The sequence below is a fragment of the Emydura macquarii genome, unplaced genomic scaffold (genome assembly GCF_026122565.2).
Source record: "Emydura macquarii macquarii isolate MOO-44397 ecotype Brisbane River unplaced genomic scaffold, CSIRO-AGI_Emac_v2 contig_2457, whole genome shotgun sequence".
Lineage (NCBI taxonomy): Eukaryota > Metazoa > Chordata > Testudines > Chelidae > Emydura > Emydura macquarii.
This window is the reverse complement of record NW_027132594.1, coordinates 802,515-825,702: the sequence shown is the minus strand read 5'-3', so window position 1 is coordinate 825,702 and position 23,188 is coordinate 802,515. Positions and strand designations below refer to the sequence as shown.

Sequence of the window (23,188 nt, the reverse complement as noted above, 5' to 3'; positions counted from 1 at the left end):
GAGCAGCATCATGGCTGTCCTTCATTATACTTATGAGCCTCTGCAAAGCAGGTTTTTATTTCTCTTCAGATGGGTCCAAAGCTAGAAGGCTCTTCCCAGGGTGGTTGCCAAACTTCTTAAAATACCAAACATTTGGTTTATGTGGATGGAATTTAAATTTCTGTAGTACTCTATTTGAATATAAATGACAATGATTCTAGTTTAGCCTTTCCTTCCGTATGTGTGTGTGTTCACTACTTTGCATTCATTAGAGATTATGGGGGATGCTGTGTGTTAGAATAGAAAATTTCTTACTCAATGGCATCTAAATCTTTTTTTTTTCCATAAAGAAATACTCCTTTAACATTCAAATCAGCAAGGAGTCTTTGAAATCTTTTCCCATAAACAGACCTCTTCCCCAGCCTAGTCCACTTGAGGAATTCTTTGTGTTTCTTGTACTATGGCTTCTTCTGGGTCCATGTATGAAGTTAAAACACAGATGAATATTGTAAGTAATACTTAGCATACTAGTGAGAATTTAGTGTTTCCATACAATTTATGAACAGACATACTGGGTCAGATCAATGGTCCCTCTAGCCCAGTATCCTGTCTTCCAACAGTGGCCAATGCCAGGTGCTTCAGAGGGAATAAATAGAACAGGTAATCATCAAGTGATCCATCCCATCAGCCATTACCAACCTCTGGCAAACAGCAATCCCTGCCTGTCCTGACTAATAGCCGTTGATGGTCCTATCCTCCAGGAACTTACCTAGTTCTTTTTTGACCCCGGTTATAGTCTTGGCCTTCACAACATACTCTGGCTAGTTTTTGTGTTATGAGAAGGAGGAAATAATACTTCCTTATATACTTGATCCTCACCAGTCATGATTTTATAGACCTCTGTCGTATCCCCTCTTAGTCATCCCTTTTCCAAGCTGAAAAGTCCCAATCTTATTAATCCCTCCTCATATGGAAGCTTTTCCATACCCCTAATCATTTTATTTGCCCTTTTCTATATCTTTTCCAATTCCTATATATCTTTTTTGAGATGGGGCAACCAGATCTGCACACAGTATTCAAGATGTGGGCATACCATGGATATATAAAGAGGCAGTATGATATTTTCTGTCTTATTATCTGTCCCTTTCCTAATTATTCCCAGCATTCTGTTAGCTTTTTTGACTGCCACTGCACATTGAGTGGGTGTTTTCAGAGAATTATCCACAATGACTCCAAGGTCTCTTTCTTGAGTGGTAACAGTTAATTTAGACCCCATCATTTTATATATATAGCTGGGATTTTGTTTTCCAATGTGCATTATTTTGCATTTATCAGCATTGAATTTCATCTGCCATTTTGTTGCCCAGTCATGCAGTTTTGTGACATCCCTTTGTAACTCTTCGCAGTCTGCTTTGGACTTAACTATCTTGAGTAGTTTTGTATTATCTGCAAATTTTGCCACCTCATTGTTTACCCAGTTTTCCAGATCATTTATTAATATGTTGAACAGTACTGATCCCAGTACGGACCCGTGAAGGAAACCACTGTTTACCTCACTCTGTTCTGAAAACTGACCTTTTATTCCTATCCTTTGTTTCCTATATTTTAGCCAGTTACCGATCTAGGAAAGGACCTTCCCTCTCATTCGATGACCGCTTACTTTGCTTAAGAGCCCTGGTGAGGGACCTTGTCAAAGGCTTTCTGAAAATCTAAGTCTAAAAATTTGGTTTACTCTTGTCTACATGCTTGTTGACCCCTCAAAGAATTCTAGTAGACTGGGGAGGCATGATTTCCCTTTACAAAAACCATGTTGACTCTTCCCCCGAACGAATCATATTTATCTGTGTCTGAATTCTGTTATTTACTATAGTTTCAACCAATTTGCCTGGTACTGAAATTAGGCTTACTGGCCTGTAATTGCCAGGATCACCTCTAGAGCCTTTTTAAAAATTGGGGTCACATTAGCCATCCTCTAGTCATTTGGTACAGAAGCTGATTTAAATGGTAGGTTACATACCACAGTTAGTAGTTCTGCAATTTCACAGTTGAGTTCCTTCAGCATTCTTGGGTGAATACCATCTGGTCCTGGGGACTTATAACTGTTTAATTTATCAATTTGTTTCCTCTAATGCCACCCCAGTCTGGGACAGTTCCTCAGATTTGTCACCTAAATAGAATGGCTCTGGTTTAGGAACCTCCCTCAAATCTTCAGCTGTGGAGACCGATGCAAAGAATTCATTTAGTTTGTCCGCAATAGTCTTATCTTCCTTGAATGCTTCTTTAGCATTTCAATCGTCCAGTGTCCCCACTGGTTGTTTAGCAGGCTTCTAGCTTCTGACGTACTTAAACATTTTTTTGCTGTTCCTTCTTAAACCTTTGGCTAGCTGTTCTTCAGATACCTTTTTTTTTTTTTTTTTTTTTTTTGGCCTTCCTAATTATATTTTTACACTTCACTTGCCAGAGTTTATGCTCCTTTCTATTTTTCTCAATAGGATTTAACTTCCACTTTTTCAATGATGCATTCTTGCCTTTGACTCCTTATTTTACTTTGTTGTTTAGCTATGGTGGCACTTTTTTGGTCCTCCTTACTATGTTTTTTAATTTGGGGTATACATTTAAATTGATGCTCTATTATGGTGTCTTTAAAAAGTTTCCATGCGCTTGCAGGGATTTCACTTTTGGCACTATACCTTTTAATTTTTGCTTAACTAACTTCCTCATTTTTGTGTAGTTCCCTTTTCTGAAATTAAATGCTGCCATGGTGGGCTTCTTTGGTGTTCTCTAGGTCCCCCGCCACCCTCCCCGGGATGTTAAATTTTATTATGTTATGGTCACTATTGATAAGTGGTTCAGCTGTATTCATCTCTTGGGCCAGATCCTGTGCTCCACTTAGGACTAAATCAAAAATTGCCTGTCCTCTTGTGAGTTCCTGGGCTAGCTGCTGCAAGAAGCAGTCATTTAAGGTGTCAAACTTTATCTCTGCATCCCGTCCTGAGGTGACATGTACCCAGTCATTATGGGGATAGTTGAAATCCCCCATTATTGTTGAGTCTTTTATTTTTATAGCCTCTCTAATATCCCTGAGCATTTCATAGTCACTATCACCATCCTGGTCAGGTGGTTGGTAGTGTTTCCCTATCGCTATATTTTTATTACTCACGCATGGAATTACTATCCATAGAGATTCTATGTCACAGTTTGGTTCATTTAACATTTTTAATTTTACATGCCAGCAATCCAGTTCCCTTTTGGTTTAGGTGTAGCCCATTCTTCCTGTATGTAGGCTCCCTCTTTCCCAGAAGATTCCTCAGTGCCTAATAAATCTAAATCCCTCCTCCCTGCACCATCGTCTCGTCCACACTTTGAGACCTTGCAGTTCTGCCTGTCTAACTGGCCTGCGTGTGGAATGAGAATCATTTCCGAGAATACGACCATGAAGAACCTGGAATTCAATCTCTTACCTAGCAGCCTAAATTTGGCCTCCAGGACCTCTCTTCTATCCTTTCCTATGTCATTGATACCTACATGTACCACGACCACCGGCTCCTCCCCAGCCCTACACATAATAAGTCTGTCTGGATTTCTCGAGAGATCTGCAACCTTCGCACCTGGCAGGCAAGTCACCATGCAGATCTCCCAGTCATCACACACCCAGCTATCCATATTTCTGATGATCAAGTCACCCCTTACTATTACCTGTCTTTTCCTAATAACTGGAGTTCCCTCCTCTGTAGAGGTATCTTCAGTGTGAGGGGATACCATGACATCACCTGGAAGGAGGGTCCCAACTATGGGGTTGTTTCCCTCCAGTCCAGTATGATGTTCTCTTTCCCATGGACTTTCATTGTCCTCAAAAGTACAGAGGCTGTCATATGGGGGGACAGGACCATTTCTTCTCCCTTAAAGTCTCATCTATGTATCTCTCTGTCTCCCTTAGCTCCTCCGGATCAGCCACCCTGGTCTCCAAAGCCCATATGCGGTCTCTGAGGGCCAGGAGGTCCTTGCACCGAATACACACACATTCCACCTGCCCATAGGGCAGGTAACATATATGTTGCATTCAGTGTGATAAACTGGATAGCCCCAACTCCATTGCTGGACTTCTGCCTGAATTCTCTTTTTATTCCTGCAGCTCTTTGTTTTATTGTTGCTCGTTTTAAATGAGGTGGGAGATGGGTTTATTGTATTTAGTTTACAGAATGACGTGTATCTACCTCTCCACTCTCCTCCTCCTCCCCAGAGTCACTCGCAAAACTCCTCTGCTAGCTGTCCCTGGTCGCTAGTTCCTCTGAAACTTAATGGTGTGCTTTTTAAACCCTGCGTCTTCCTGAGTAGCCCCCCCCCTTGGTTAAAGTTTGATGGGTGCTAAAGGGCTTGGGGATCAAAGCCTCGTTAAGAAGTTCTAGCCTTGCCTAGCAGGCTGCTATGTTCTGCACACAGTCCCCCAAAGCAACAGACCACACAATATACTTCAGTCAAGCAGCAAGCACACCACAAAATCAAACACACATTAGAGACGACAAACTCACCCCAAGGGTCATGTTGTCACTCCTCCTTCACCTGGAGAACTCCCTTGCAACTCCCGTTAGCTGCCCCTGTTCACTAGCTTTGGAAGTACTCACCTAGTTTGAAAGTATATGGTGCATGGCAATACCTTGGAACCCCTTAAACTAGTCTGAACTGCTCCTGGCATTTGTAGGAATGGAAACAGTAGCATAAATGCGTCTAACTCAGGTGAAAGGAAATCATTAAACAACAATTTTCCTTTCTTTGGCAACTATTTTCAATACCTCACACTTACATGCCTTTCCTCTAATATCCTGTGAGATAAGTATATAAACCCTATCGAACTAATGAGTAAACTAAGTCAGAGTCAGTGGGGGAACTGTGACTAGAACTACTCAACATTTCACCCTGTGTGTTGTAGATGGTGTTGAAAAAGTGAAAGACTACTAATACTGATGCATCAAACAATAAAATGGAAAAATAAGTGGCATAAATGAAATGGGATGATATGGAATGTTATAAAGTTTATTGCCTCTTTTCTGTGAAGACTCATTATTTGAGACTTAGTTACTCATGACTGTCATCCTGGACTTGGCACAATAAATCTTAACATTACATTTACACATTCAACTTTGTTGAGCTGTAGTCTACATGTTGGTTTGTTTTTTTGTTTTGTTTCAGTTTTATTTTTTTGGAAAATAAGTTCAGTTGTATATTTCTGAAATTCTTTTACAGGTTCTTGCTAGAATAGCAAATGCTACAAGACCAACAATTCATTTGTGTGAGATTGTGAATGAAACTCAGCTAGAAAGGCTATTGCTACTTTTGGTTGGAACTGACTTTAATAGAGGAGACATATCTTGGGGAGGAGCATGGGCTCAGTATTCTCTGAGTTGTATGCTGCAAGATATTCTAGCAGGTTTGTTAAAATTCACATTTTTTTTACAAAATACATTAAGCTGGAATTTCCCCCCCTAGTTATTAACTCTCTAAGATTAAAAATTGAAGTCTGCTAATGTGATTAAGTTAACAAAAGCATGGAATATATTGATTGCAGATTTTACAGAGAAACAAATTACACGTTAGTATAAAATTAAACATCCAATTTAAACATTATAATTTTAAGCATTGTGTGATGTTCATTTTCAAAAATCACTAGTGATTTTGCATGCCCAACTTTTGACAGGGCTCATTTTCAGAAGATATTGGGCATACCTGCAGCTGAGGATAGTTCAAATTAAGTACCCAAAATTGCAATTCACTTTTGAAAATTTGGACCAGTATGCTCAGATGTTCATTAATAATGCTGGTAGAGTACAGGCTGAACTGGTAAAGGAGTTGTCTGCTTACTGTGATATATAGGAGAACTATTGGCAACAATAGCAGCTGAAGCAATGGAGGAAGGAGCCATGGGAGAAGATGCAGGAGCTTCTGCTGCGGACTCTGACGACTCTCTTCAGCAGTCTACAGTTCAGTTAGTGGAAACGATAGATGAGCCTTTGACACATGACATCACAGGTGAACATTCAGATACTGTTTAGGAAGTAAAATGTTAAATTCTGTTTAGTCAGTTAAAATTTTTAAATGCTTGATGTATCTGAATCTTTCTGAATTCTGAAGCTTGCTTAATTCTGAACTCTCACAAACCTTCCACTGTGTAATGCACGGTAACTTATTAGTTTAGATCAGTGGTTTTCAACCTTTGCAAACTATTGTACCCCTTTCAAGAGGCTGATTTGTTTTGCATAACCCAAGTTCCACCTCACTTAAAAACTACTTGCTTACAAATCAGACATAAAAATACAACTGTGTCACAGCACACTATTACTGAAAAATCGCTTCCTTTCTCATTTTTACCATGTAATTATAAAATAAATCGATTGTAATATAAATATTGTTTTTGCATTTCAGTGTGATACTTATCTTATAATAGTATATAGAGTATTACAAATAAGTCATGGTCAGTATGTAATTTTAATTTGTACTGACTTTGATAGTTCTTTTTATGTAGCCTGTTGTAAAACTAGGCAAATATCTAGATGAGTTGATGTACCCCCGGAAGACCTCTACGTAGTACCCCTGGTTGACAACCACTGGTTTAGATAATTACTTTTATGTGTGTTTTAGCAAGGCATTCCTTTAAGTTGTCAATATCAGGGTCCGACAGGTTGCAGTTAGTAAAAGGCATCCTTAAGCATTAACACTTACTAATTCTTAAGCATAATATTTAAACTTGGCCACCCAATATTCTCTACTGCAGTTTTTGACACACTGACTGCTCACACTCAATTTTGTCTCCTCACTGAGTTTATTTGAAAAGCAAGCCTGAAAGTTTGTATTGTTTATGTATGTAGATTCAGGAGTGTGGCTCAATTATAGTGAGCCGATAAAATAGAAATACATCACGCTGAATGTCTATGCTCTTTCTTGGTGGTGTCTATTTTATTGTAAGTAGGCCTGTAAACTTGGGGAGCACATTGCGTTCTGAAGACTAATCAGTTCCCTCTTGGAGTTCTTCAACAAAATGCTATTATTTAGTATTCTTACTAAATACACTAGGGATTTAGAAAGCTATAGAACAAAACAGCAGTCTAACCAGCTTCTAGAAGCTGCTTCATCTAGTAGCACTACACTCTGACTATTAACAGATGTTGAAGTAGAACTTTACTTCAATTTGGTATCACATTTTACTCTTTCCAGGCTCTTGGAACCAGTAGGAACACAGCAAGGTCTCCAAGAAACGCAGAGACCAGTAATATCTTATCCACTAGAGTAGAATACAGCACTGCCCAAAGCATATAATGGCCTTTATAAAATGAGTTTAAAATTTGGCTAAGCCTGACTTTCAAGTCACTTCATGCACCTCTTATTGAAAAAACTTAGTTTCTCTTAATAGAATTAATACTCCTGGGTAAACTCAATACAGTACTACTCTTCTAAAAATGCTTCAGTGAAAAATCTTTTATGAAGAGAACTTCAACAATGTATTTCTCTATTAAACTAATATTTCAGAATGTTGCAGTAATAAATAAGAACATATTAAATAGGTATTGTGAAACTAATTTTTTATTGCACATAATTTATCCAAGCCTAGAGCTTGAGCCTCCAACTGAATTGAGGTGGCTTGAAAGGTGAACTACAAAAAAACAAACCACCCCCCCCACCTCCCCGCCCCCACACACAATAATAGAATACTAATTTAAATGTATAATAAATATTTGTGGATGTTTTTCTACCTTTTCAAATATATTGATTTTGAATTACATCACAGAATACAAAGTGTACTGTGCTCACTTTATATTATTTTTTATTACAAATATTTGCACTGTAAAAAAATAAAAAATAGTATTTTTCAATTCACCTCGTGAGTACTGTAGTGCAATCTCTTCATTGTGAAAGTGCAACTTACAAATGTAGATTTTTTTAAAAAAAAATAACCACTCAAAAACAAAATAATTTGTAATACTTTAGAGCCTACAAGTCAACGCATGAAGGAGCATACAAATGTTTAGCACATCTGGCATGTAAATATCTTGCAGCGCCGACTAGAACAGTGCCATCTGAACTCCTGTTCTCACTTTCAGGTGACATTGTAAATAAGATGCATGGGCAGCATTGTCTCCTGTAAATGTAAACTAACTTGTTTTAGCAATTGGCTGAACAAGAAGTAGGACTGAGTGGACTTCTATGAGGTGAATTGAAAAATACTATTTATTTTATTTTTTTTACAGTACAAATATTTGTAATATAATAATATAAAGTGAGCACTGTACACTTGTTTTCTGTGTTGTAACTGAAAGCAATACATTTGAAAATGTAGAAAAACATCCAGAATATTTATTAAACATTTAAATTGGTATTCTGTTATTAACAGTGTGATTAAAACTGCAATTAATTGTGACTATTTTAAAAATCTAGTTAATTTGTTTTGTGTTAATCTCATGCATTAACTGCAATTAACAGCCTTAAAAAAAGTTTGGGCAAAACAATTACTCTATCCTAATTGTAGCATTTTGTGTTTTTCAACTAAAAGGTTTTTTGTTGTTGTTTTGTTTTTGGTGATAGGACACTGAATTCACATGAAATGCTCCCTGAGATGTGGGCAGAATTGCTATTTATGGTTTATAGGGTTTTTAAAAAGGTGAATTGTTTTTAATTACAGTGTTGAAAACAAAGCAAACTGTGATTCCGTTCAACAATCTTTGTCATTACACAATATAGTAAGAATACTCAGCCTCAGAATTGGCCATTAAGCATGTTTTAGCCCAGTTTTACGGTATGTGCTCCGTTGCTTGACAATATTAAAGCAGTTTTAATAATCCAAAGGTGCTCCACCTCTATCGTCTTTGGAAAAAGATAAAGACATTGACCTCGAATTACTACAAGACCTGATGGAAGTTGATATTGATCCTTTAGATATTGATTTGGAAAAAGATCCCCTTGCAGCCAAAGTCTTCAAGGTATGGCCCACGTGAGTTTCATAATGACTTCTACCTGTGAAACAATATAACCTTCCTTGTGTTTGTCTAGTGATATTTCATGTCATTAGACTTGCTTTAACTATATACTATAAAGAACTATATTTTGTATTTTGAATCCTTAAAGAGAGAGGTTTTGACAGGCATGAGTGTAAACATGGAATATATTCATATAATTTAAGATGATAATAGCAAACTATTCCATGATTCCATTATCTGTTACAAAATGTCATAAAGACAGTAGACAGGTAGCAGTTAATCCCCCCCTTCCACCCACTAGATTGTAGTATTAAGAAACAAGATAAAACCTACTTCTTATTACTTCTTGCAGTTAATTTGTAATTTAATCCCTCATTGGCCTGAAAAGTTAGGGTATATATTTGATGTACTTGGAGTACTATAAAATGCATTAGAACTACTTAGAACTTCAGACTTGTCTACTAAGGGTATGTCTACACTGCCGGGCTGCATGGATTGATTCAGTGGGATCGACTGAGCGGGCTGTGGAGACCTGCTCAGTCGATCCCGGAAGTCCTCTCCCATCGATGCCATTAGTCCACCCCCCCACCCGAAAAGAGGAAGGCTGCATTGACTGGAGGGCTTCTCCTGTCGATGCAGCACAGTGAAAATGCTGTGGTATGGCAACGTAAGTAAATCGACTAGAGATACATTATGTAGCTTGCGTATCTCCCGTTGAGCACCAGCATCGGTCTAGACCAGGCTTCGAGAGTATTAAATGAACCACTTGCTGTTTCGATCTCTTTGGCTACTGAAGGGGAAAAATGTTAAGTACTATACCTTATTTCAGAATAACGGTGCGGGAAGCTAAACACCTTTCCACTGGATACACTAAAACACTTTTTTAGCTAGAGTATAAAATCAGTGTATTTTAAATATAGTTATAATAAACAGTTACATCTTGCTGCTTTTTCTTTCATAACATTTCCAAGCTTGCTTTCAGTGGTGTGGACTGAAAGCAAACGTTCATCCAGGCTCTCATCTTGTGGCTCAACTTCTGCTTTATGGTCTTGCCAACACTCACCTCAGCCCTTCAAAGTTCATTTGAATTCTTCACTTAAATCATCTTCCTGGCTTATCATTTAGCTCATGTTATAAATCTCTCCCACATTCCCCTGTGTGTCCCTCCATTAAATGCTCCATGCCATCTAGCCCCTCACTTACCATAATTGTTGCCTCCCTGTCCCTTCTTCTGCTAACAGTGCCAACCGCTATCACCTATTTCTCTGCTGGTTCCACAGGCACCATCATACTTCCTTCCAGACTGCCTGAGTATAAGATGCTCTCCTTGAACTAGTCCATAAAACCACTACCTTGCTCATATCCGTCCTCAAGATCCATTTCTACTACGCAGTTACACTAAATTGCCAACTAAAAAGCTGGGTAGATGACCAGTGGGGATTTCTGATAATTATCTGTTTCTTGCTTTAAAAAAAAATTAATTGTACGCACTTATAACTCAGCTACATTAATACATGCTTTTATTACTGTTTTCCTCCTCATCCTGCCTTTTGTTTATTATATACATCTTTGCTTTTTGTTTAAATATCTAGGAAGCTCTTTGGGGGCAGAGGTAGTTTTTGTCTGTTTTGTACAGGATCTAGTATGCTGAAGCCTTAAGGCAATACTGGAGGACAAATAAATTAATGCTGATTTTGCACTGTATTTTAAAGAAATCCTATTTCAGAGTATCTTATGCAATAACGTAAATTTGAAAAGGAAGGCATAGTATAATAGATATATGTGAGATGGATTTTATTACTTAAAAGTAAAAGGTGATGTCACGATTCTGACAGCTAGGTTTTTGAATCTTTGTTTAGGCACTGAAATAAGTGGCCTGATCTTCCAATGAACTTAAGCACCCAGCAGCTCCCATTGGATAACCAATTTTTGAAAAGCTTTGCTTGAATCTTAATGAAGCTTTCCACTTTATATTGGATAAAATATACTATTTACACTTCTTGTGTACTGATACAAAATCAGAAATATATTCAAGAGAGAACCTCAGATGGTTTCCACTGTACAGTCCTAAAGACGAATAATTTACATTTTATTCTCTCATTTGGTAAAGCCTATAAGCAGCACATGGTATGATTACTGGGGTGCTGACTATGGCACTTACAACTACAACCCTTATATCGGAGGTGTTGGAATTCCTGTTGCAAAACCACAAGTATCCACAGAGAAGAATGGATCGCAGACTGTGAGTGTGTCAGTCTCTCAAGGTAAGCAAGCACTAGTTTCATTTCAATTTTGTTGTGACATCTTCATGTTTTTTTCTCAAGTATTGGCTTTTCTGAGTAGCAGTTAATGACTGCTGGGATGCTGAAGTGGGCATACGCCTTCGTCTCATGAAATCCATGCCTTCTTGCCGTGCAATCATTAAGTGACTTAACTTTGAGATGCATAGTTTGAGAGTTCATACACCAGAATTGCAAGATTTACAGGAATATAAGAACAACAATTATAAATAAGTTTTTTTTTTGTTGGCACATACGTCATACAATAAACTAGAAAGGATTATACAGATTTTACCTTATAGATGGAATTTGTATATTAGAAAAGGAGTGAAAGTGCCTGCTATAGTTAAGAACATAAAAACACATCGATATTTAACTCTTATTGTAGTTTTCAGTCACTTTTGACTTGCTAAAACTTTCACGTTGTGGGCTAACATTTGCCATGGTTAGGCTCCACCCAAAAGAACGATGCATTTGTTTTGGAAGTTTGAACAAAAATAGTCTAGCTGTCTAGAAGTTTTTTGTTATTTTTTTTCACACTCCTACTCAATCCCTGCTCCATTTAAAAAATGCATAGTTTTTTTTAAAGCTGCTTTACTGAACAGGAGATCAGAAGTTGACAGTGTTGCAGGGAAAACAGCCTTCAATAAGAAGTACCTTTCACGTGTTGTTTTGGAAATTGGTTCTGATTCCAGAATTATGACCCATTGAAAAACAGCATTTGCACACATTCTCAGTACATGAGTAATTGTGGAAGGGACAATCAAGTGAGAAGTGAAATGTACTTTTTTGGGAGAAACTATACTATATTGCTCTTTGATGTTCTGTTGTTAATCACTATTTTAGAGCATATATTTACAGATTACTACTCAGCACAGCAATATCCAAATATTGTAAACATTTCTAACGCTCGCTGCCATTATAAAGAACAGGGAACCTATTCACTAATTATAATAAAAAATGACAATTGTTTTGGCAGTTGCTAATGTTGGATATGTTACTGTATTGATCTCACAATAGATCAAGCTGTATCTTTGTGTTTGAACTTTAAATACATTATAATCCACACGTTTGATACTCGAATGTTACTTTGTATGCTGCTTTCTGTAGCTCTGGATGCTCGTCTAGAAGTTGGACTTGAACAGCAAGCAGAGCTGATGCTGAAAATGATGTCTACTTTGGAGGCTGATTCCATTTTGCAAGCATTAACAAACACATCGCCTACATGTAACTATACATTACTAAAACTTTCTCTTCACTTACCGACCATGACTTTAAGTTAAAACTTGTTTGCTTGTCAACCTTAACTTCAGGATTCAGTCAATTTTTAAATTGATCGTTCAAGTGGTGATACTGAAAAATAAACATGTATGAGTAATTTTACAAAGTTGTGAAATATAGATCATATTCTAGTGCTGAAAGGGAAACACTATAGCGGAGAGGAATAGGTTTCATTCTCAGAGACTCTAGTTAAATAAAGACATGTTTAGTGATGTCCTCAGACTGGATTTCAAGAGCTTGATTGTTGGATTGAACAAAGTGAAATGCTCCCCTTTGGAATGGGACTGCATGGAATACTTAAAAGGGAATTTCTAATAGTCTGTTTGACTGCAGTGCACAGCAGAACCGTAAAACTTCTGTTGGCCAGCTGCTTTGAAAGTCAATTTCAGTGGGGTCATGCCCCAAATAGTGAATGTAAAGAGCTTTATATGTGTTACTCAGGCACACCCTTTACATAACTGGTAGTATGATGACTTAAACACTGTATCTAGATGTGTATATAATATGAAAAAATCAGTATTGGGTAAATAAATATAAATATTTCTTGCCTACTAGGACTTTTCCCACAAAAGAATCCATTACAAAATTTGATTTAATTTTTTAGTAACTCAGTCTCCTAATGGAACAGATGATTCATTGCTAAGGGGATTACATGCCACTAACCAGACCAACCAGCTGATCATACAGTTGTCCTCCATACCTATGCTGAGTGTGTGCTTCAACAAACTATTTTCCATGCTACAAGTCCATCATGTTCAGGTATGGAATTATGAACTTTCAGAACTTTGGATAATACCGTACTTAATGCTAATATTGAGAGATGGGAGTTACATTTCCCCATGTTCATAGTTTTTAACTCTTGAAAATGGAATGGGAAAAGACATGCTTAGTTAAGTAGTGGTTTTTTAAAGCCCTTGTGCAAGTAGAGAGAACATAAATTATTAGGTATCCTGGCCGCTTGTTTACAGAACATAACTTTTTTCCCCCACACTTCCGTAATTAAAAAACAGTTTTTGTTCTTTCACTTAAGTACATTGGGTACCTCAACTAGTGATGAATGTTATTAAAAGTTAAAATTACATAATGTTTAATGGTCCTGATTATGTAAGGGCCACACTGTGGGAAAGTAGAGGCCTATTTACATGTTTTGCCTTCTCACGTGTGCACAAATATACAAAATGAACAGCATGCACATAGATAGTTGGGTACCTACCTATCAATTTGTATGCATGCTTGTTACTGAGCACATTTTTGTGTGCTTCCCCACATCCTTTTAAATATTTAATCCAAAATCTGTTGCACTGACTAACAGATTTTGAATAGTATAGTCACATCTTTGCTCGTGAGTAAAGAATGTCACTGGCTTTGTGCATGAGGCATTCTAAATGTTATCAGCTGTTTATCTTTTTTATTTATTATTTTCAGCTTGAATCCCTTCTACAGTTATGGCTCACATTAAGCCTGAATTCCAGCTCCTCTGGGAGTAAAGATAATGGCGCTGACGTTTTCCTTTATAATGCTAATCGGATACCAGTAATTTCTTTGAACCAAGGTAAAAATATTCTAGAATGGGATAATAGGTATGCAAACAGCTAGGGTGGGATTTTCACAAGTGGTTAGTGTTGTCTTAACGCTCCTATTGAAGTCAGTGGTAAAACTCTCTGCATTCTTTACTAGAGAATTCTGACTTCGTTTTCCTTAACATTAAATTTTTTAACACTATTCAAAGATTATCAGAGAGTGTTCTACCAGTGTGGTCTTTCTGGAAGGGTGGACGAAACCGTCACAGGATACTGCTCAGAATTAGTATTATTAAATTTCATTGGTAGGTAGATTGCTGTTCTTTCACTTTTTTGTTCTGTTAGGGCTTTCTTTGGAATGCTCTGCCTGCCAGAGGCAGGAGATATATCTGACATCCTTCTCAAGGTATATCTAACATCCTTCTCTAGCTTCTGTGGCACTTCCCCTGCCCCACTCACTCCCATCAAAGGATGTGAGAGAAAATAAGCTCTTTGAACTGGTTAGTCCAAAGAAAGTGGGAATGGAAACTTTTTTTTCCAGCGGTTTCAAGTAATAAGCAAAGCATCCTTCAACCAGCCTGTACTGCTTCCTGCCAGATTCCACTAGTGAATGATGCCATATCGCCTGAAATCTCAAGTGAACATGTTTTTAGGAATTTTGTTGCTGAAATGACAATCCCACAGCATACCCTGAGGGTTGGATTTTGACTCTCACAGGAAACACAACCTGATTCCTGGGGCAAAGGACTTTGGCTTTCATAAGGGAGGGCACTTTGGTCATAGAAAAGTCTTAACCTTGCTAGCACCTGAAGCTCTAAAATCAACCAGTTACTATCTCATTTATCTTATTGTGTCGTTTGGGAGACCTTGGGGCCGTAGCTCTGTGGCAACCTAGTCAAAGGCATACCTCAAATTTTTCCCTGCAAATAATTGTGGTTAGTTTTCTTTATTTAAAAAAAGTTTTTACAATATTCTTCAGCAAAGGTTCAAAATATTAAAGGCTACGTTAATGAACTTGCAGTTCTTCAAACTATTAGCCATTTAGTGCTATAATATGTTCCTTGAAAGAACAAAAATTCATATTTTTTAGTGTGCTGCCTTTGTTTATAAGGTGGAAGGATTTTACATTGATTCATGTACAGTTGCTTTTAAATGCACAGGATTAGCAGCAAAAGAAATGTAATGAACTTTCAGTCCTAGTGTAAATTCCTGATTACTACCTTTGTTTGAGGACTCAGTATTTTGAAAAAATTAAGTGTGTTCTTCTTTACAGCATCAGTAACTAGCTTTCTGACAGTCCTGGCCTGGTATCCTAATACCTTACTTCGGACATGGTGCCTTGTGCTTCATAGCCTAACTCTCATGACGAACATGCCGCTTAACTGTAAGTTTTCTCTGAATGTTGCTTTTGTTATGATGCTTGAAAACTAAATTACAAATGAAATAAAGTAAAATAAAAAGGTTCTTAATAAATGCAAGGGGTTTTTCGTGGGATAGGTAGTGAATTTTGGTGCCATTCCACCTGTAGGGTGCCTGAATCTTACCCCAAACATGTAGTGATTTACTGTAAATCCATACTATGGATGATGTCATGTGGAATAAATAGATGATTTCAAGTGTGGTTAATCTTACAAGTGTCTATTTAAAAACAGCAAAACAACAGGAGTTCTGTGGCACCTTAAAGACTAACAAATTTATTTGGGCATAAGCTTTTGTTGGCAGAAATCCACTTCATTAGTGGGTTGTCTTCATCTCATTGTTTTGCTGAAAACAGACTAACAAGGCTACCCCTCTGGAACTATTTAAAAACAGCACTTCTTACTGAACATATCTGCTGCTTTCAATCTTACCTGCTTTCTTCAGTGACACAAATTTTTGCTGCATTTTTATTCCTGTTAATACTGCATAGCTAACATCACGAAGAGAGGGAGTTGGATTCTGTTCGTTTTTGTACATCATCAGAATGGCACACTAAGTTAATCATTTATACTGTTTATGCCCACTGAAAATAGTAGTTTCTTGATGATGGCAACATTTTTATAACTGGCGATGGAAGGGAAAACTCAGCTTGACTTTCACTCCCTTGGGCTGTCAATAAAAAATAGAGAAAAAAGAGAAAAGAAAAGGTGCAAGGTAACTTAGCTAGATGTTTTTCCCCTAACATAGCATATATCCATAATACCTCACTATAGTGACATAACAAATATTTTAAAGAAGTTTCATTGTTCTTACGTTCCTATCAATCTTTAGCTTTCACTGTGAATTCCCTTTTTTTTGTCCATTGCTTTTAACCTACTGTTAATGCAGGTTTTGGTTAGTATTTCTGATTTATCTTTTTTTTCATGTGAATAGACACATCTGAATGCTCTTCTAAATTTTTTACAAAGAAATATAATTTTGAATCAAAATGCAGATTTATTTAGATGTTGCAAGGTGGATTGTAAATTAATTCACAAACTTATACTTCACCAGCACACATGAAGTAAATCTATTTGATAAAATAACCCTTTACTAAATAAATATTGCTGTAACCATTTTTTTTTTTTTTTTTGGGACAACTAGTCCCTTGGGTCATTCTGAATATCTGGTAACATGACCTAACAGCAAGTGGGAGACAGGAAATTCAAATAAATTTGATGTCAATCCCTTATTTAGAGTGTTAGTGCTGATTGAGAAACTATAAGTATTTCTAGGACATCCGTTGCTATCCTATCTAAATGTCAAACTAATAAATCTCTTCTAAAATACTTGATATTTTCAAAGACCCTTACAAACTTTTAATTAATCTATGAGCCCACACAACGTCCCTTTGAGGTATGTAAACTATCTTCTTCCTCTCATCCCTTCATCTGATTTTGAGTCATTGTTCAAGAATCTGCCATTTTCCTCTGTGTGAGGTGGTATTGAAGTCCAGCTGCTTACCATCTTCTTTGATACAATCCATCCATTGTTTCCTCAGTTTCCTCAGGGTCTCTTGCGATACTGTCTTCACCTGGTCTTCCTTCTTTTAGGTAGGTAAATGTTGTTTCCATTTTACAGATGGAGCAACCAAGAGGCTTAGTAACTTTCCCAAGGGGACCTAGTGAGTAAATGGTTGAGTTGAGACTAGAATCCAGGGTGCCAAACGCAGTCCCCTGCCAAATCCACTACATCAAGTTACAGAGTTCTTACTCTGTTTTTCACTTTCAGCAGATGGAAACAGCTCTAGCTTCCACTTCAAGGTTTTTTTCTTTTTTTGGCTTTTACTCTTTCCTCTTTGTTTTTTACCCAAAATGATGTTAGTACCATAACTTCTCTAACTATGGAGTGATACTTTTTGTTTGCGGTGCTCCATTGGGAACAATTTGTTTAGGAGCAGTCCACATACTAGGCCTCACTTGATAGCAAAAATCACCCTGCAATCCTACATCCTCCTAGTGTCTCAATTTTTCATCTTTCTGTGGATTGGGAAGAGACGGAAGAAGTTCTTTTTATTTTTTTTTCTTCTACCCATGACAAAGCGTGTTCCTTTTCAGATGGAGATCCTGAGTGTGTCTTCATGGTAAACATTCATAATCTGTGTTTCGAAAGCTAGTACCTGTTTTCTATCTGAAGGCAAGAAGCCAAATCTTGTCTGTTGTGTACACAAGTTCATCAAGGGCATACCACACAAAAAAATGTTCGAACCTGGATAAGAGAACACAACCCTTTTTAAGTTAACTTTTGTTAATACTCTATCCATTGTTTTAGTAATTTAGTCTGGAATTAATAGGGCTCTATGACTCTGTCATTTCAAAACTTGGTAAGATTTAAACTGAGAAATAACATTATCCCGTTTTTGGATTGCCTTTTGATTCATTTTGTAATTGCACTGAGGAAATTAGTCTTGGCTCTGAGCACAGTTCAGTGCATTTAGAGAAGAAGAGATGATGCAAGGTGTTGGAGAATGCAGATAGTCTGGTTGCTCAAACATGGAAACTTTATTTCATTCTTCGTTGTTGTTGAACAATCTCTGAGCTTGTCTGTTTCTTTGAATCAGTTCTCACAGACTGGAGGAAGATTCTCTTATCTTAATTCAATGTCTTTGCACTTTGTGTCTTGGACCTTGCGTCCATAAATTTCTTGAGGTTCTATGAAGGCAAAGAAGGCTCTTTTGTAGAGCATAGGAAAACACCTAAAACTTCAGCTGCAAAAAGACTTTTAAAGACGGGCAAAAACGTTTTTCATTCATAAATTTGTCTTTTCAGGATTATCCTGTTGGAGCTACTCAGTTGTCTTCTTGTGCTGAGGGCTAAATATATTTAAAGGTCCATCTGGTGGCTATTACACACCATTTCAATTAGTATGTGGTGTGACAGAGTCAGACTAGATGGCTACCGGAGAGTGCTGGAAGGCCAATATATCACCCCCAGTCTCAGCAAGTCACTTTTCCCCTGGTAGCTGAGCAGGGGTTACTCTGGGTTATTTAACACACCTGGAGCCAATCAAGGCCCTGCCTAGGACTTATTAAAAGCCTCCCCTTCAGAGAAAGGGTGGGCCTGGAGTTGTGAGAGTGAATCGAGCTACCAGAGTTCCTAAGCAGGCAATACACTGTCAAGAACCAGGAGGGTTTAGGAGAAGGAGCACAACACTGGCAGAAGAGAACCCTGCAGGTACAAAGACTGGGAGAGGGGAAACCCTGTCCAAAGAGGGCAAAGGACCTTTCCCAGACCTGGAGGCCTAAGGGAAGACCCTGCCAGAAGGGAAAGATTGACATTTGGTTTGGGCACTATGACTCCAGTGGGCTGTCAGGGATCAAGAGCCTTCCCTGGCAAGGAGGCCAGGAAGGACCCCTGTCTGAGCAGGGTACGGATATTAAATCAAAGCCTACACTGGCAACATGCATCCCCTACCCCTGAAGAGATCTGAGAAATGTTATTTTATCCTGGCAAAGACAGCCGAGGTTTTTACCCACCTGCATCCAAACTCCCTGGTTATTTAGGCTGCCACAGAAAGATCTAAGCAGCAACACACAACAGCCACCCCCACTGATAAGGAAGCCAAACATCTGGACCATCTGGGAAGGAAGCTGTTTACATTTACTAATCTCCAATTTTGAATATTGAACCATCAAGTACTGTTGGCTAAGTGTGATGTTCTAAATTATTCAACATTCCTAGGTTTTAAGGACAAATTACCCCAGTATGACAGGACTTAATTTCAGGCCTTCATTGATGAGGGCAAGCTGGTGGTCAGAACTGCATTAGAATCTGCAGTAGATGCAGCTGACGTTGTGTTAAGATCAGTTGCAACTGCCATCATGGTGCACCAGTAAATACACGCTGGGGTTTCCCAGGGGGGTCCAGAACACTGCAGACTTGCTCTTCAAAACCCATACAGAAGAGGAGGAAAAAAATCTAGATTTGAGAAAAAGAAATATACATAGATGAGAGGAGGAAAAGAGAGGCAGCCAAGGATAGATCCTTTGTTGTAAAGATGAGAAAACCAGCATACAGTGCCTTTAGGCAGACAGGAGAGAATTCTCAAAACAACTAACAGGAAAACTTTCTTCTTTGATTTGTCCATGTGGATCTCACTCTATGTGCACATGTGACCCTTGCATGCAAGATCAGTGTATTTGAATAGCATTGTTTTTTGGGCTGCATCTGTCCCTTACAAGTATTTATGCCTTCCAAAGTGAGGGCACAAAGGGCAGAGTTGCTGCAGCCATTTGTCAGTTTAGTCAGTTTAAAAAAAAAAAAAAATTAGAGTTTTTTTTCTTTGTGTGGATTTGCCACCCAGTCTGCTTATCAGCTCTGGTACCAGAGATATACCATGCTTTCTGGGTTTCAAGCCTTGCCACTCTTGTAGTAAGATAATGCCTAACAGTCACCCTCATCCTAGCTACCTTAAGTGCTAAGGGAAGGCTCATGTGAGTGACAAATGTAGTATTTGTAAGGGCTTTAAGCCCTGCTCCAAGAAGGACAGGGCAGCCAGACTGAAATATCTGCCATGGAATCAGCCCCGCATCCTCCATCTGAAACATATACTTCGGCCCACATACTGAGCACTAGCACACTTCCGGTGTTGCAGGTACCAAAGAAGAGGCTCTGTAAATTGGACTCAGTACCAGGATATTTGAAGGAAGTGAAGAAGTTAAGTTCTTCTAAGGACTTGAGTGCACTCAAAAAGGAGACACTCTCCAGAGTGCACCCATAAGCAGGGGAGTTCATTGACTCCAGAGCCCAGGACAGGCCTGATGAGACCAACTCCTGAAGTACTATAGTCAGGATCGCTTCAAGCCCCAGTACTGTAGAGTGCTTCTGAGGCATTTGAGGCTGTGGGAGAGTTAAACCATTTGGTACTGCTTCACCGGTGCCCAAGGTACCAACATCTGCAGTTTCACATTTGGGCCATGCAGGTCCAGCGGAGTTAGCCATTACTGTACAGATTTAAGACAGTACCATCTAGGGGAAAGCCACAGGTGATCTCTCCGGCTCTGCTTTCTTCAGTGTCTGAACCTTCCTCTCTGGTACTACTATGGTCGCAAGAAGAGGATTCTTCTTTGTCAGATTCTGAAGCGGGATCCGGTGTGTTAAAGATTAACCCATTTTACAAGCAGGAATATTTCACCTGCGCATCCTGGTTTCAACCTCAGTATCATCAGGGGACTTAACAAAAAGGACCCAGGGCCCTACCAGTTCATTTTTAGAACCCTTAAGAGTTTCCCCTTCAATTGAGAGCATCCTACATCCACTTCTGTCGGCTTCATGTACTGATGGTCCGGAGCATAGACTCTGCATACGTCCTATTGTCAGTACTGAGCCTGGCACCAAGCAGATTAAGGACCCCTCTCATGAACATCCATGAGAGGAGCAAGAACTGGAGTAGCCCCCGGTACTGTTGGCATCCTCTCCCTCATTTTCTGATGAGACAAATGTTGCAGAACCTATTTCTCCACCGCCTGATGAGTTTAAGATTCTTCGGGAGCTGTTGAGGAGGATGGCTTTAATCTTGGATGTACACCTCGTGGAGGTCCAGGAAAACTCCCACAGGCTGGTGGACATCTTGGCATCTGCAGCCTTGGCTAGGATAGCACTCCCTATTAATGGCGCTATTTTAGAGTGTTCTAAGATTCTCTCTGGCAGACCCCAGATTCCCTGCCGCCTACTGCAAAAACGGTGGAGAGAAGGTACTATGTCTCCTCTCAGGGGTTCAAACACCTTTATATCAAATCATCCCACTAGAGGCCCGCTGATAGCATCAGCAGCCAATGAGAGAGAGAGAGAGAGAGGCTCCCCAGGCATCAACCCCTGAACTTATTTGGGGAGAAGCTTTATTCCACAAGGGGGGGTTACAGCTTTGTATTGCAAACCAGCAAGCTTTGCTGGGGTGCTACGATTTCACCCTGAGGGAACAGTTTCAGACACAAACGCCCAGGTGGTGTGAAACAAGAAGTTCCAGACATTAATCGAGTTGGGAAAGTTGGTTGCTTAGAACTGCTAGACTCTGCAGGTGGGTCTGCAACTCACAGCATGGCTTTTGCCATCATGATGAAGTGCTGGACTTGGTTATGGTCTTCTGGCACCCATCCAGAGGTTCAGACAGTCTGGGCATTTACACCCCAGCAGTGAAATAGAAGATGTTCTGCTCTCATCAGTCCCAGGGGTGTCAGGAGTTTGCCCTTCGAGCCCTGGACCTGCCTAGGGAAGCAGAGGTTACAAAAAACATCCACCACAACCTTCTGTTTTTGCAGTTGCCAATTCATCAAGGCAGAAGGCATCCTCCAAGAGCTCATTTTGATGGGCTGGTTGACTGTAGACTACCAGTTCTAAGAGTGCCATCTTTTTATACCTGTGTTTGCAAACTGCCTGTCCCATTCGTACTTGGGCCTATGATGGAAGTAAGATACACAATCCAATTTATTTATGTTCCACCATACCCCTTCCCCGTCCTTCTTCAGGGACTTCTCTCACGAGGCACTTTTACTGAAAGAGATACAATTGCTTCTCTTGGTAGGAGCTATAGAAGAGGTCCCTCTTTTGTTCAGGGGAAAGGGATTTTACTCCTGATGCTTCCTGATCTCAAAAGCAAAAGGGGGGGGAGGGGGAGGGAGGGCGCGCTCAAGCCTATTTTAGACCTAAGAGAGTTAAGCAAGTTCCTAAAAATAATTGAAATTCTGGATGGTAACTCTAGCTTCCTTAGTCCTTCCCTGGAGCCAGGGGACTAGTATGCTGCTCTCAACTTAAAAGGACACTAACTTTCATGTGATGATTCATCAGAGCCACAGAAAATTTCTGAGATTCAGCATCAGCGGTTGCCATTCACAATGCTCCCCTTTGGTCTCTCAGCTGCCCTGTGGGTATTCACAGAGTGTATGGCAGTAGTAGCAGCTTTCCTCCAGAAGCCAGGGATACGTGTCTTGCCTTACCTGGACGACTGGCTAATAAGAGGGTATTCCAGATTGCAGGTGTTGTCCAGAATAAACATAATTCAATCCACATTCAATGCATTCAGCCTGCTGGTCAGCACAGAAAAGGGAGTCCCGTCTTCAGTGCAGAAAATAGAATTTATTGGTGCAGTCCTGGACTCTACAATACCAGGACCATACTACCTCAAGCAAGGTTTCATACAATGCGAAACATCATTTTGGATTTAAAAACTTATCCCCTCACCATGGTGAGAAACTGTTTAACTGCTGGGTTACATGATAGCATGCCTTTATGTAGTCCCACATGCTAGGATTAATTTCAGACTGCTACATGGCTGATTAGCCAAGGTGTAGTCACCAAGGAGGCATGAGGTGTTAGTGCACCAAATCACATCTCATCCTTTCTAGATTGGTGGATGGATCCATCTACCAATATCTGCAAAGGGGTTCCCTTTGCCCCTCCTCAGCAATCTCTTACTTTAGTCATGGATGTCTGGGACCTGGGTTGGGGAGTCTCACTTGGGATCCCTAAATACACAAGGTCTCTGGTCTTCCCAAAATCTGTCTACACCCAAATATCAGTGAGTTTGCATGGTATTCCTTCCTCATATCAGTGAAAGAGTCATGTTGGTGCTTACCGACAATAAAGTTGAGGGAAGTGGTAAACGATGAAGAGAACATGAAGATTGCTTTCTATGATGAGAACATGAAGATTGCTTTCTATGATGAGGTGACTGGCTCTGTGGATGTAGGGAAGGCCGTGGATGTGATATACCT

At 39.2% G+C, this 23,188-nt stretch overlaps 1 protein-coding gene across 1 annotated transcript in view; it reads left to right on the top strand.

Moving 5' to 3' along the window:
* The window catches only part of BIRC6 (baculoviral IAP repeat containing 6), a 354,060-nt gene that overhangs the window by 125,312 nt on the left and 205,560 nt on the right, over positions 1-23,188 (top strand). Inside the window, exons 36-43 of the mRNA XM_067562654.1 lie at positions 5,221-5,404; positions 5,848-6,003; positions 8,812-8,945; positions 11,053-11,206; positions 12,332-12,448; positions 13,107-13,261; positions 13,928-14,054; positions 15,296-15,406. Coding sequence (XP_067418755.1) covers positions 5,221-5,404; positions 5,848-6,003; positions 8,812-8,945; positions 11,053-11,206; positions 12,332-12,448; positions 13,107-13,261; positions 13,928-14,054; positions 15,296-15,406 — 1,138 coding nt within the window. The remainder of the gene's footprint in view (positions 1-5,220; positions 5,405-5,847; positions 6,004-8,811; positions 8,946-11,052; positions 11,207-12,331; positions 12,449-13,106; positions 13,262-13,927; positions 14,055-15,295; positions 15,407-23,188) is intronic.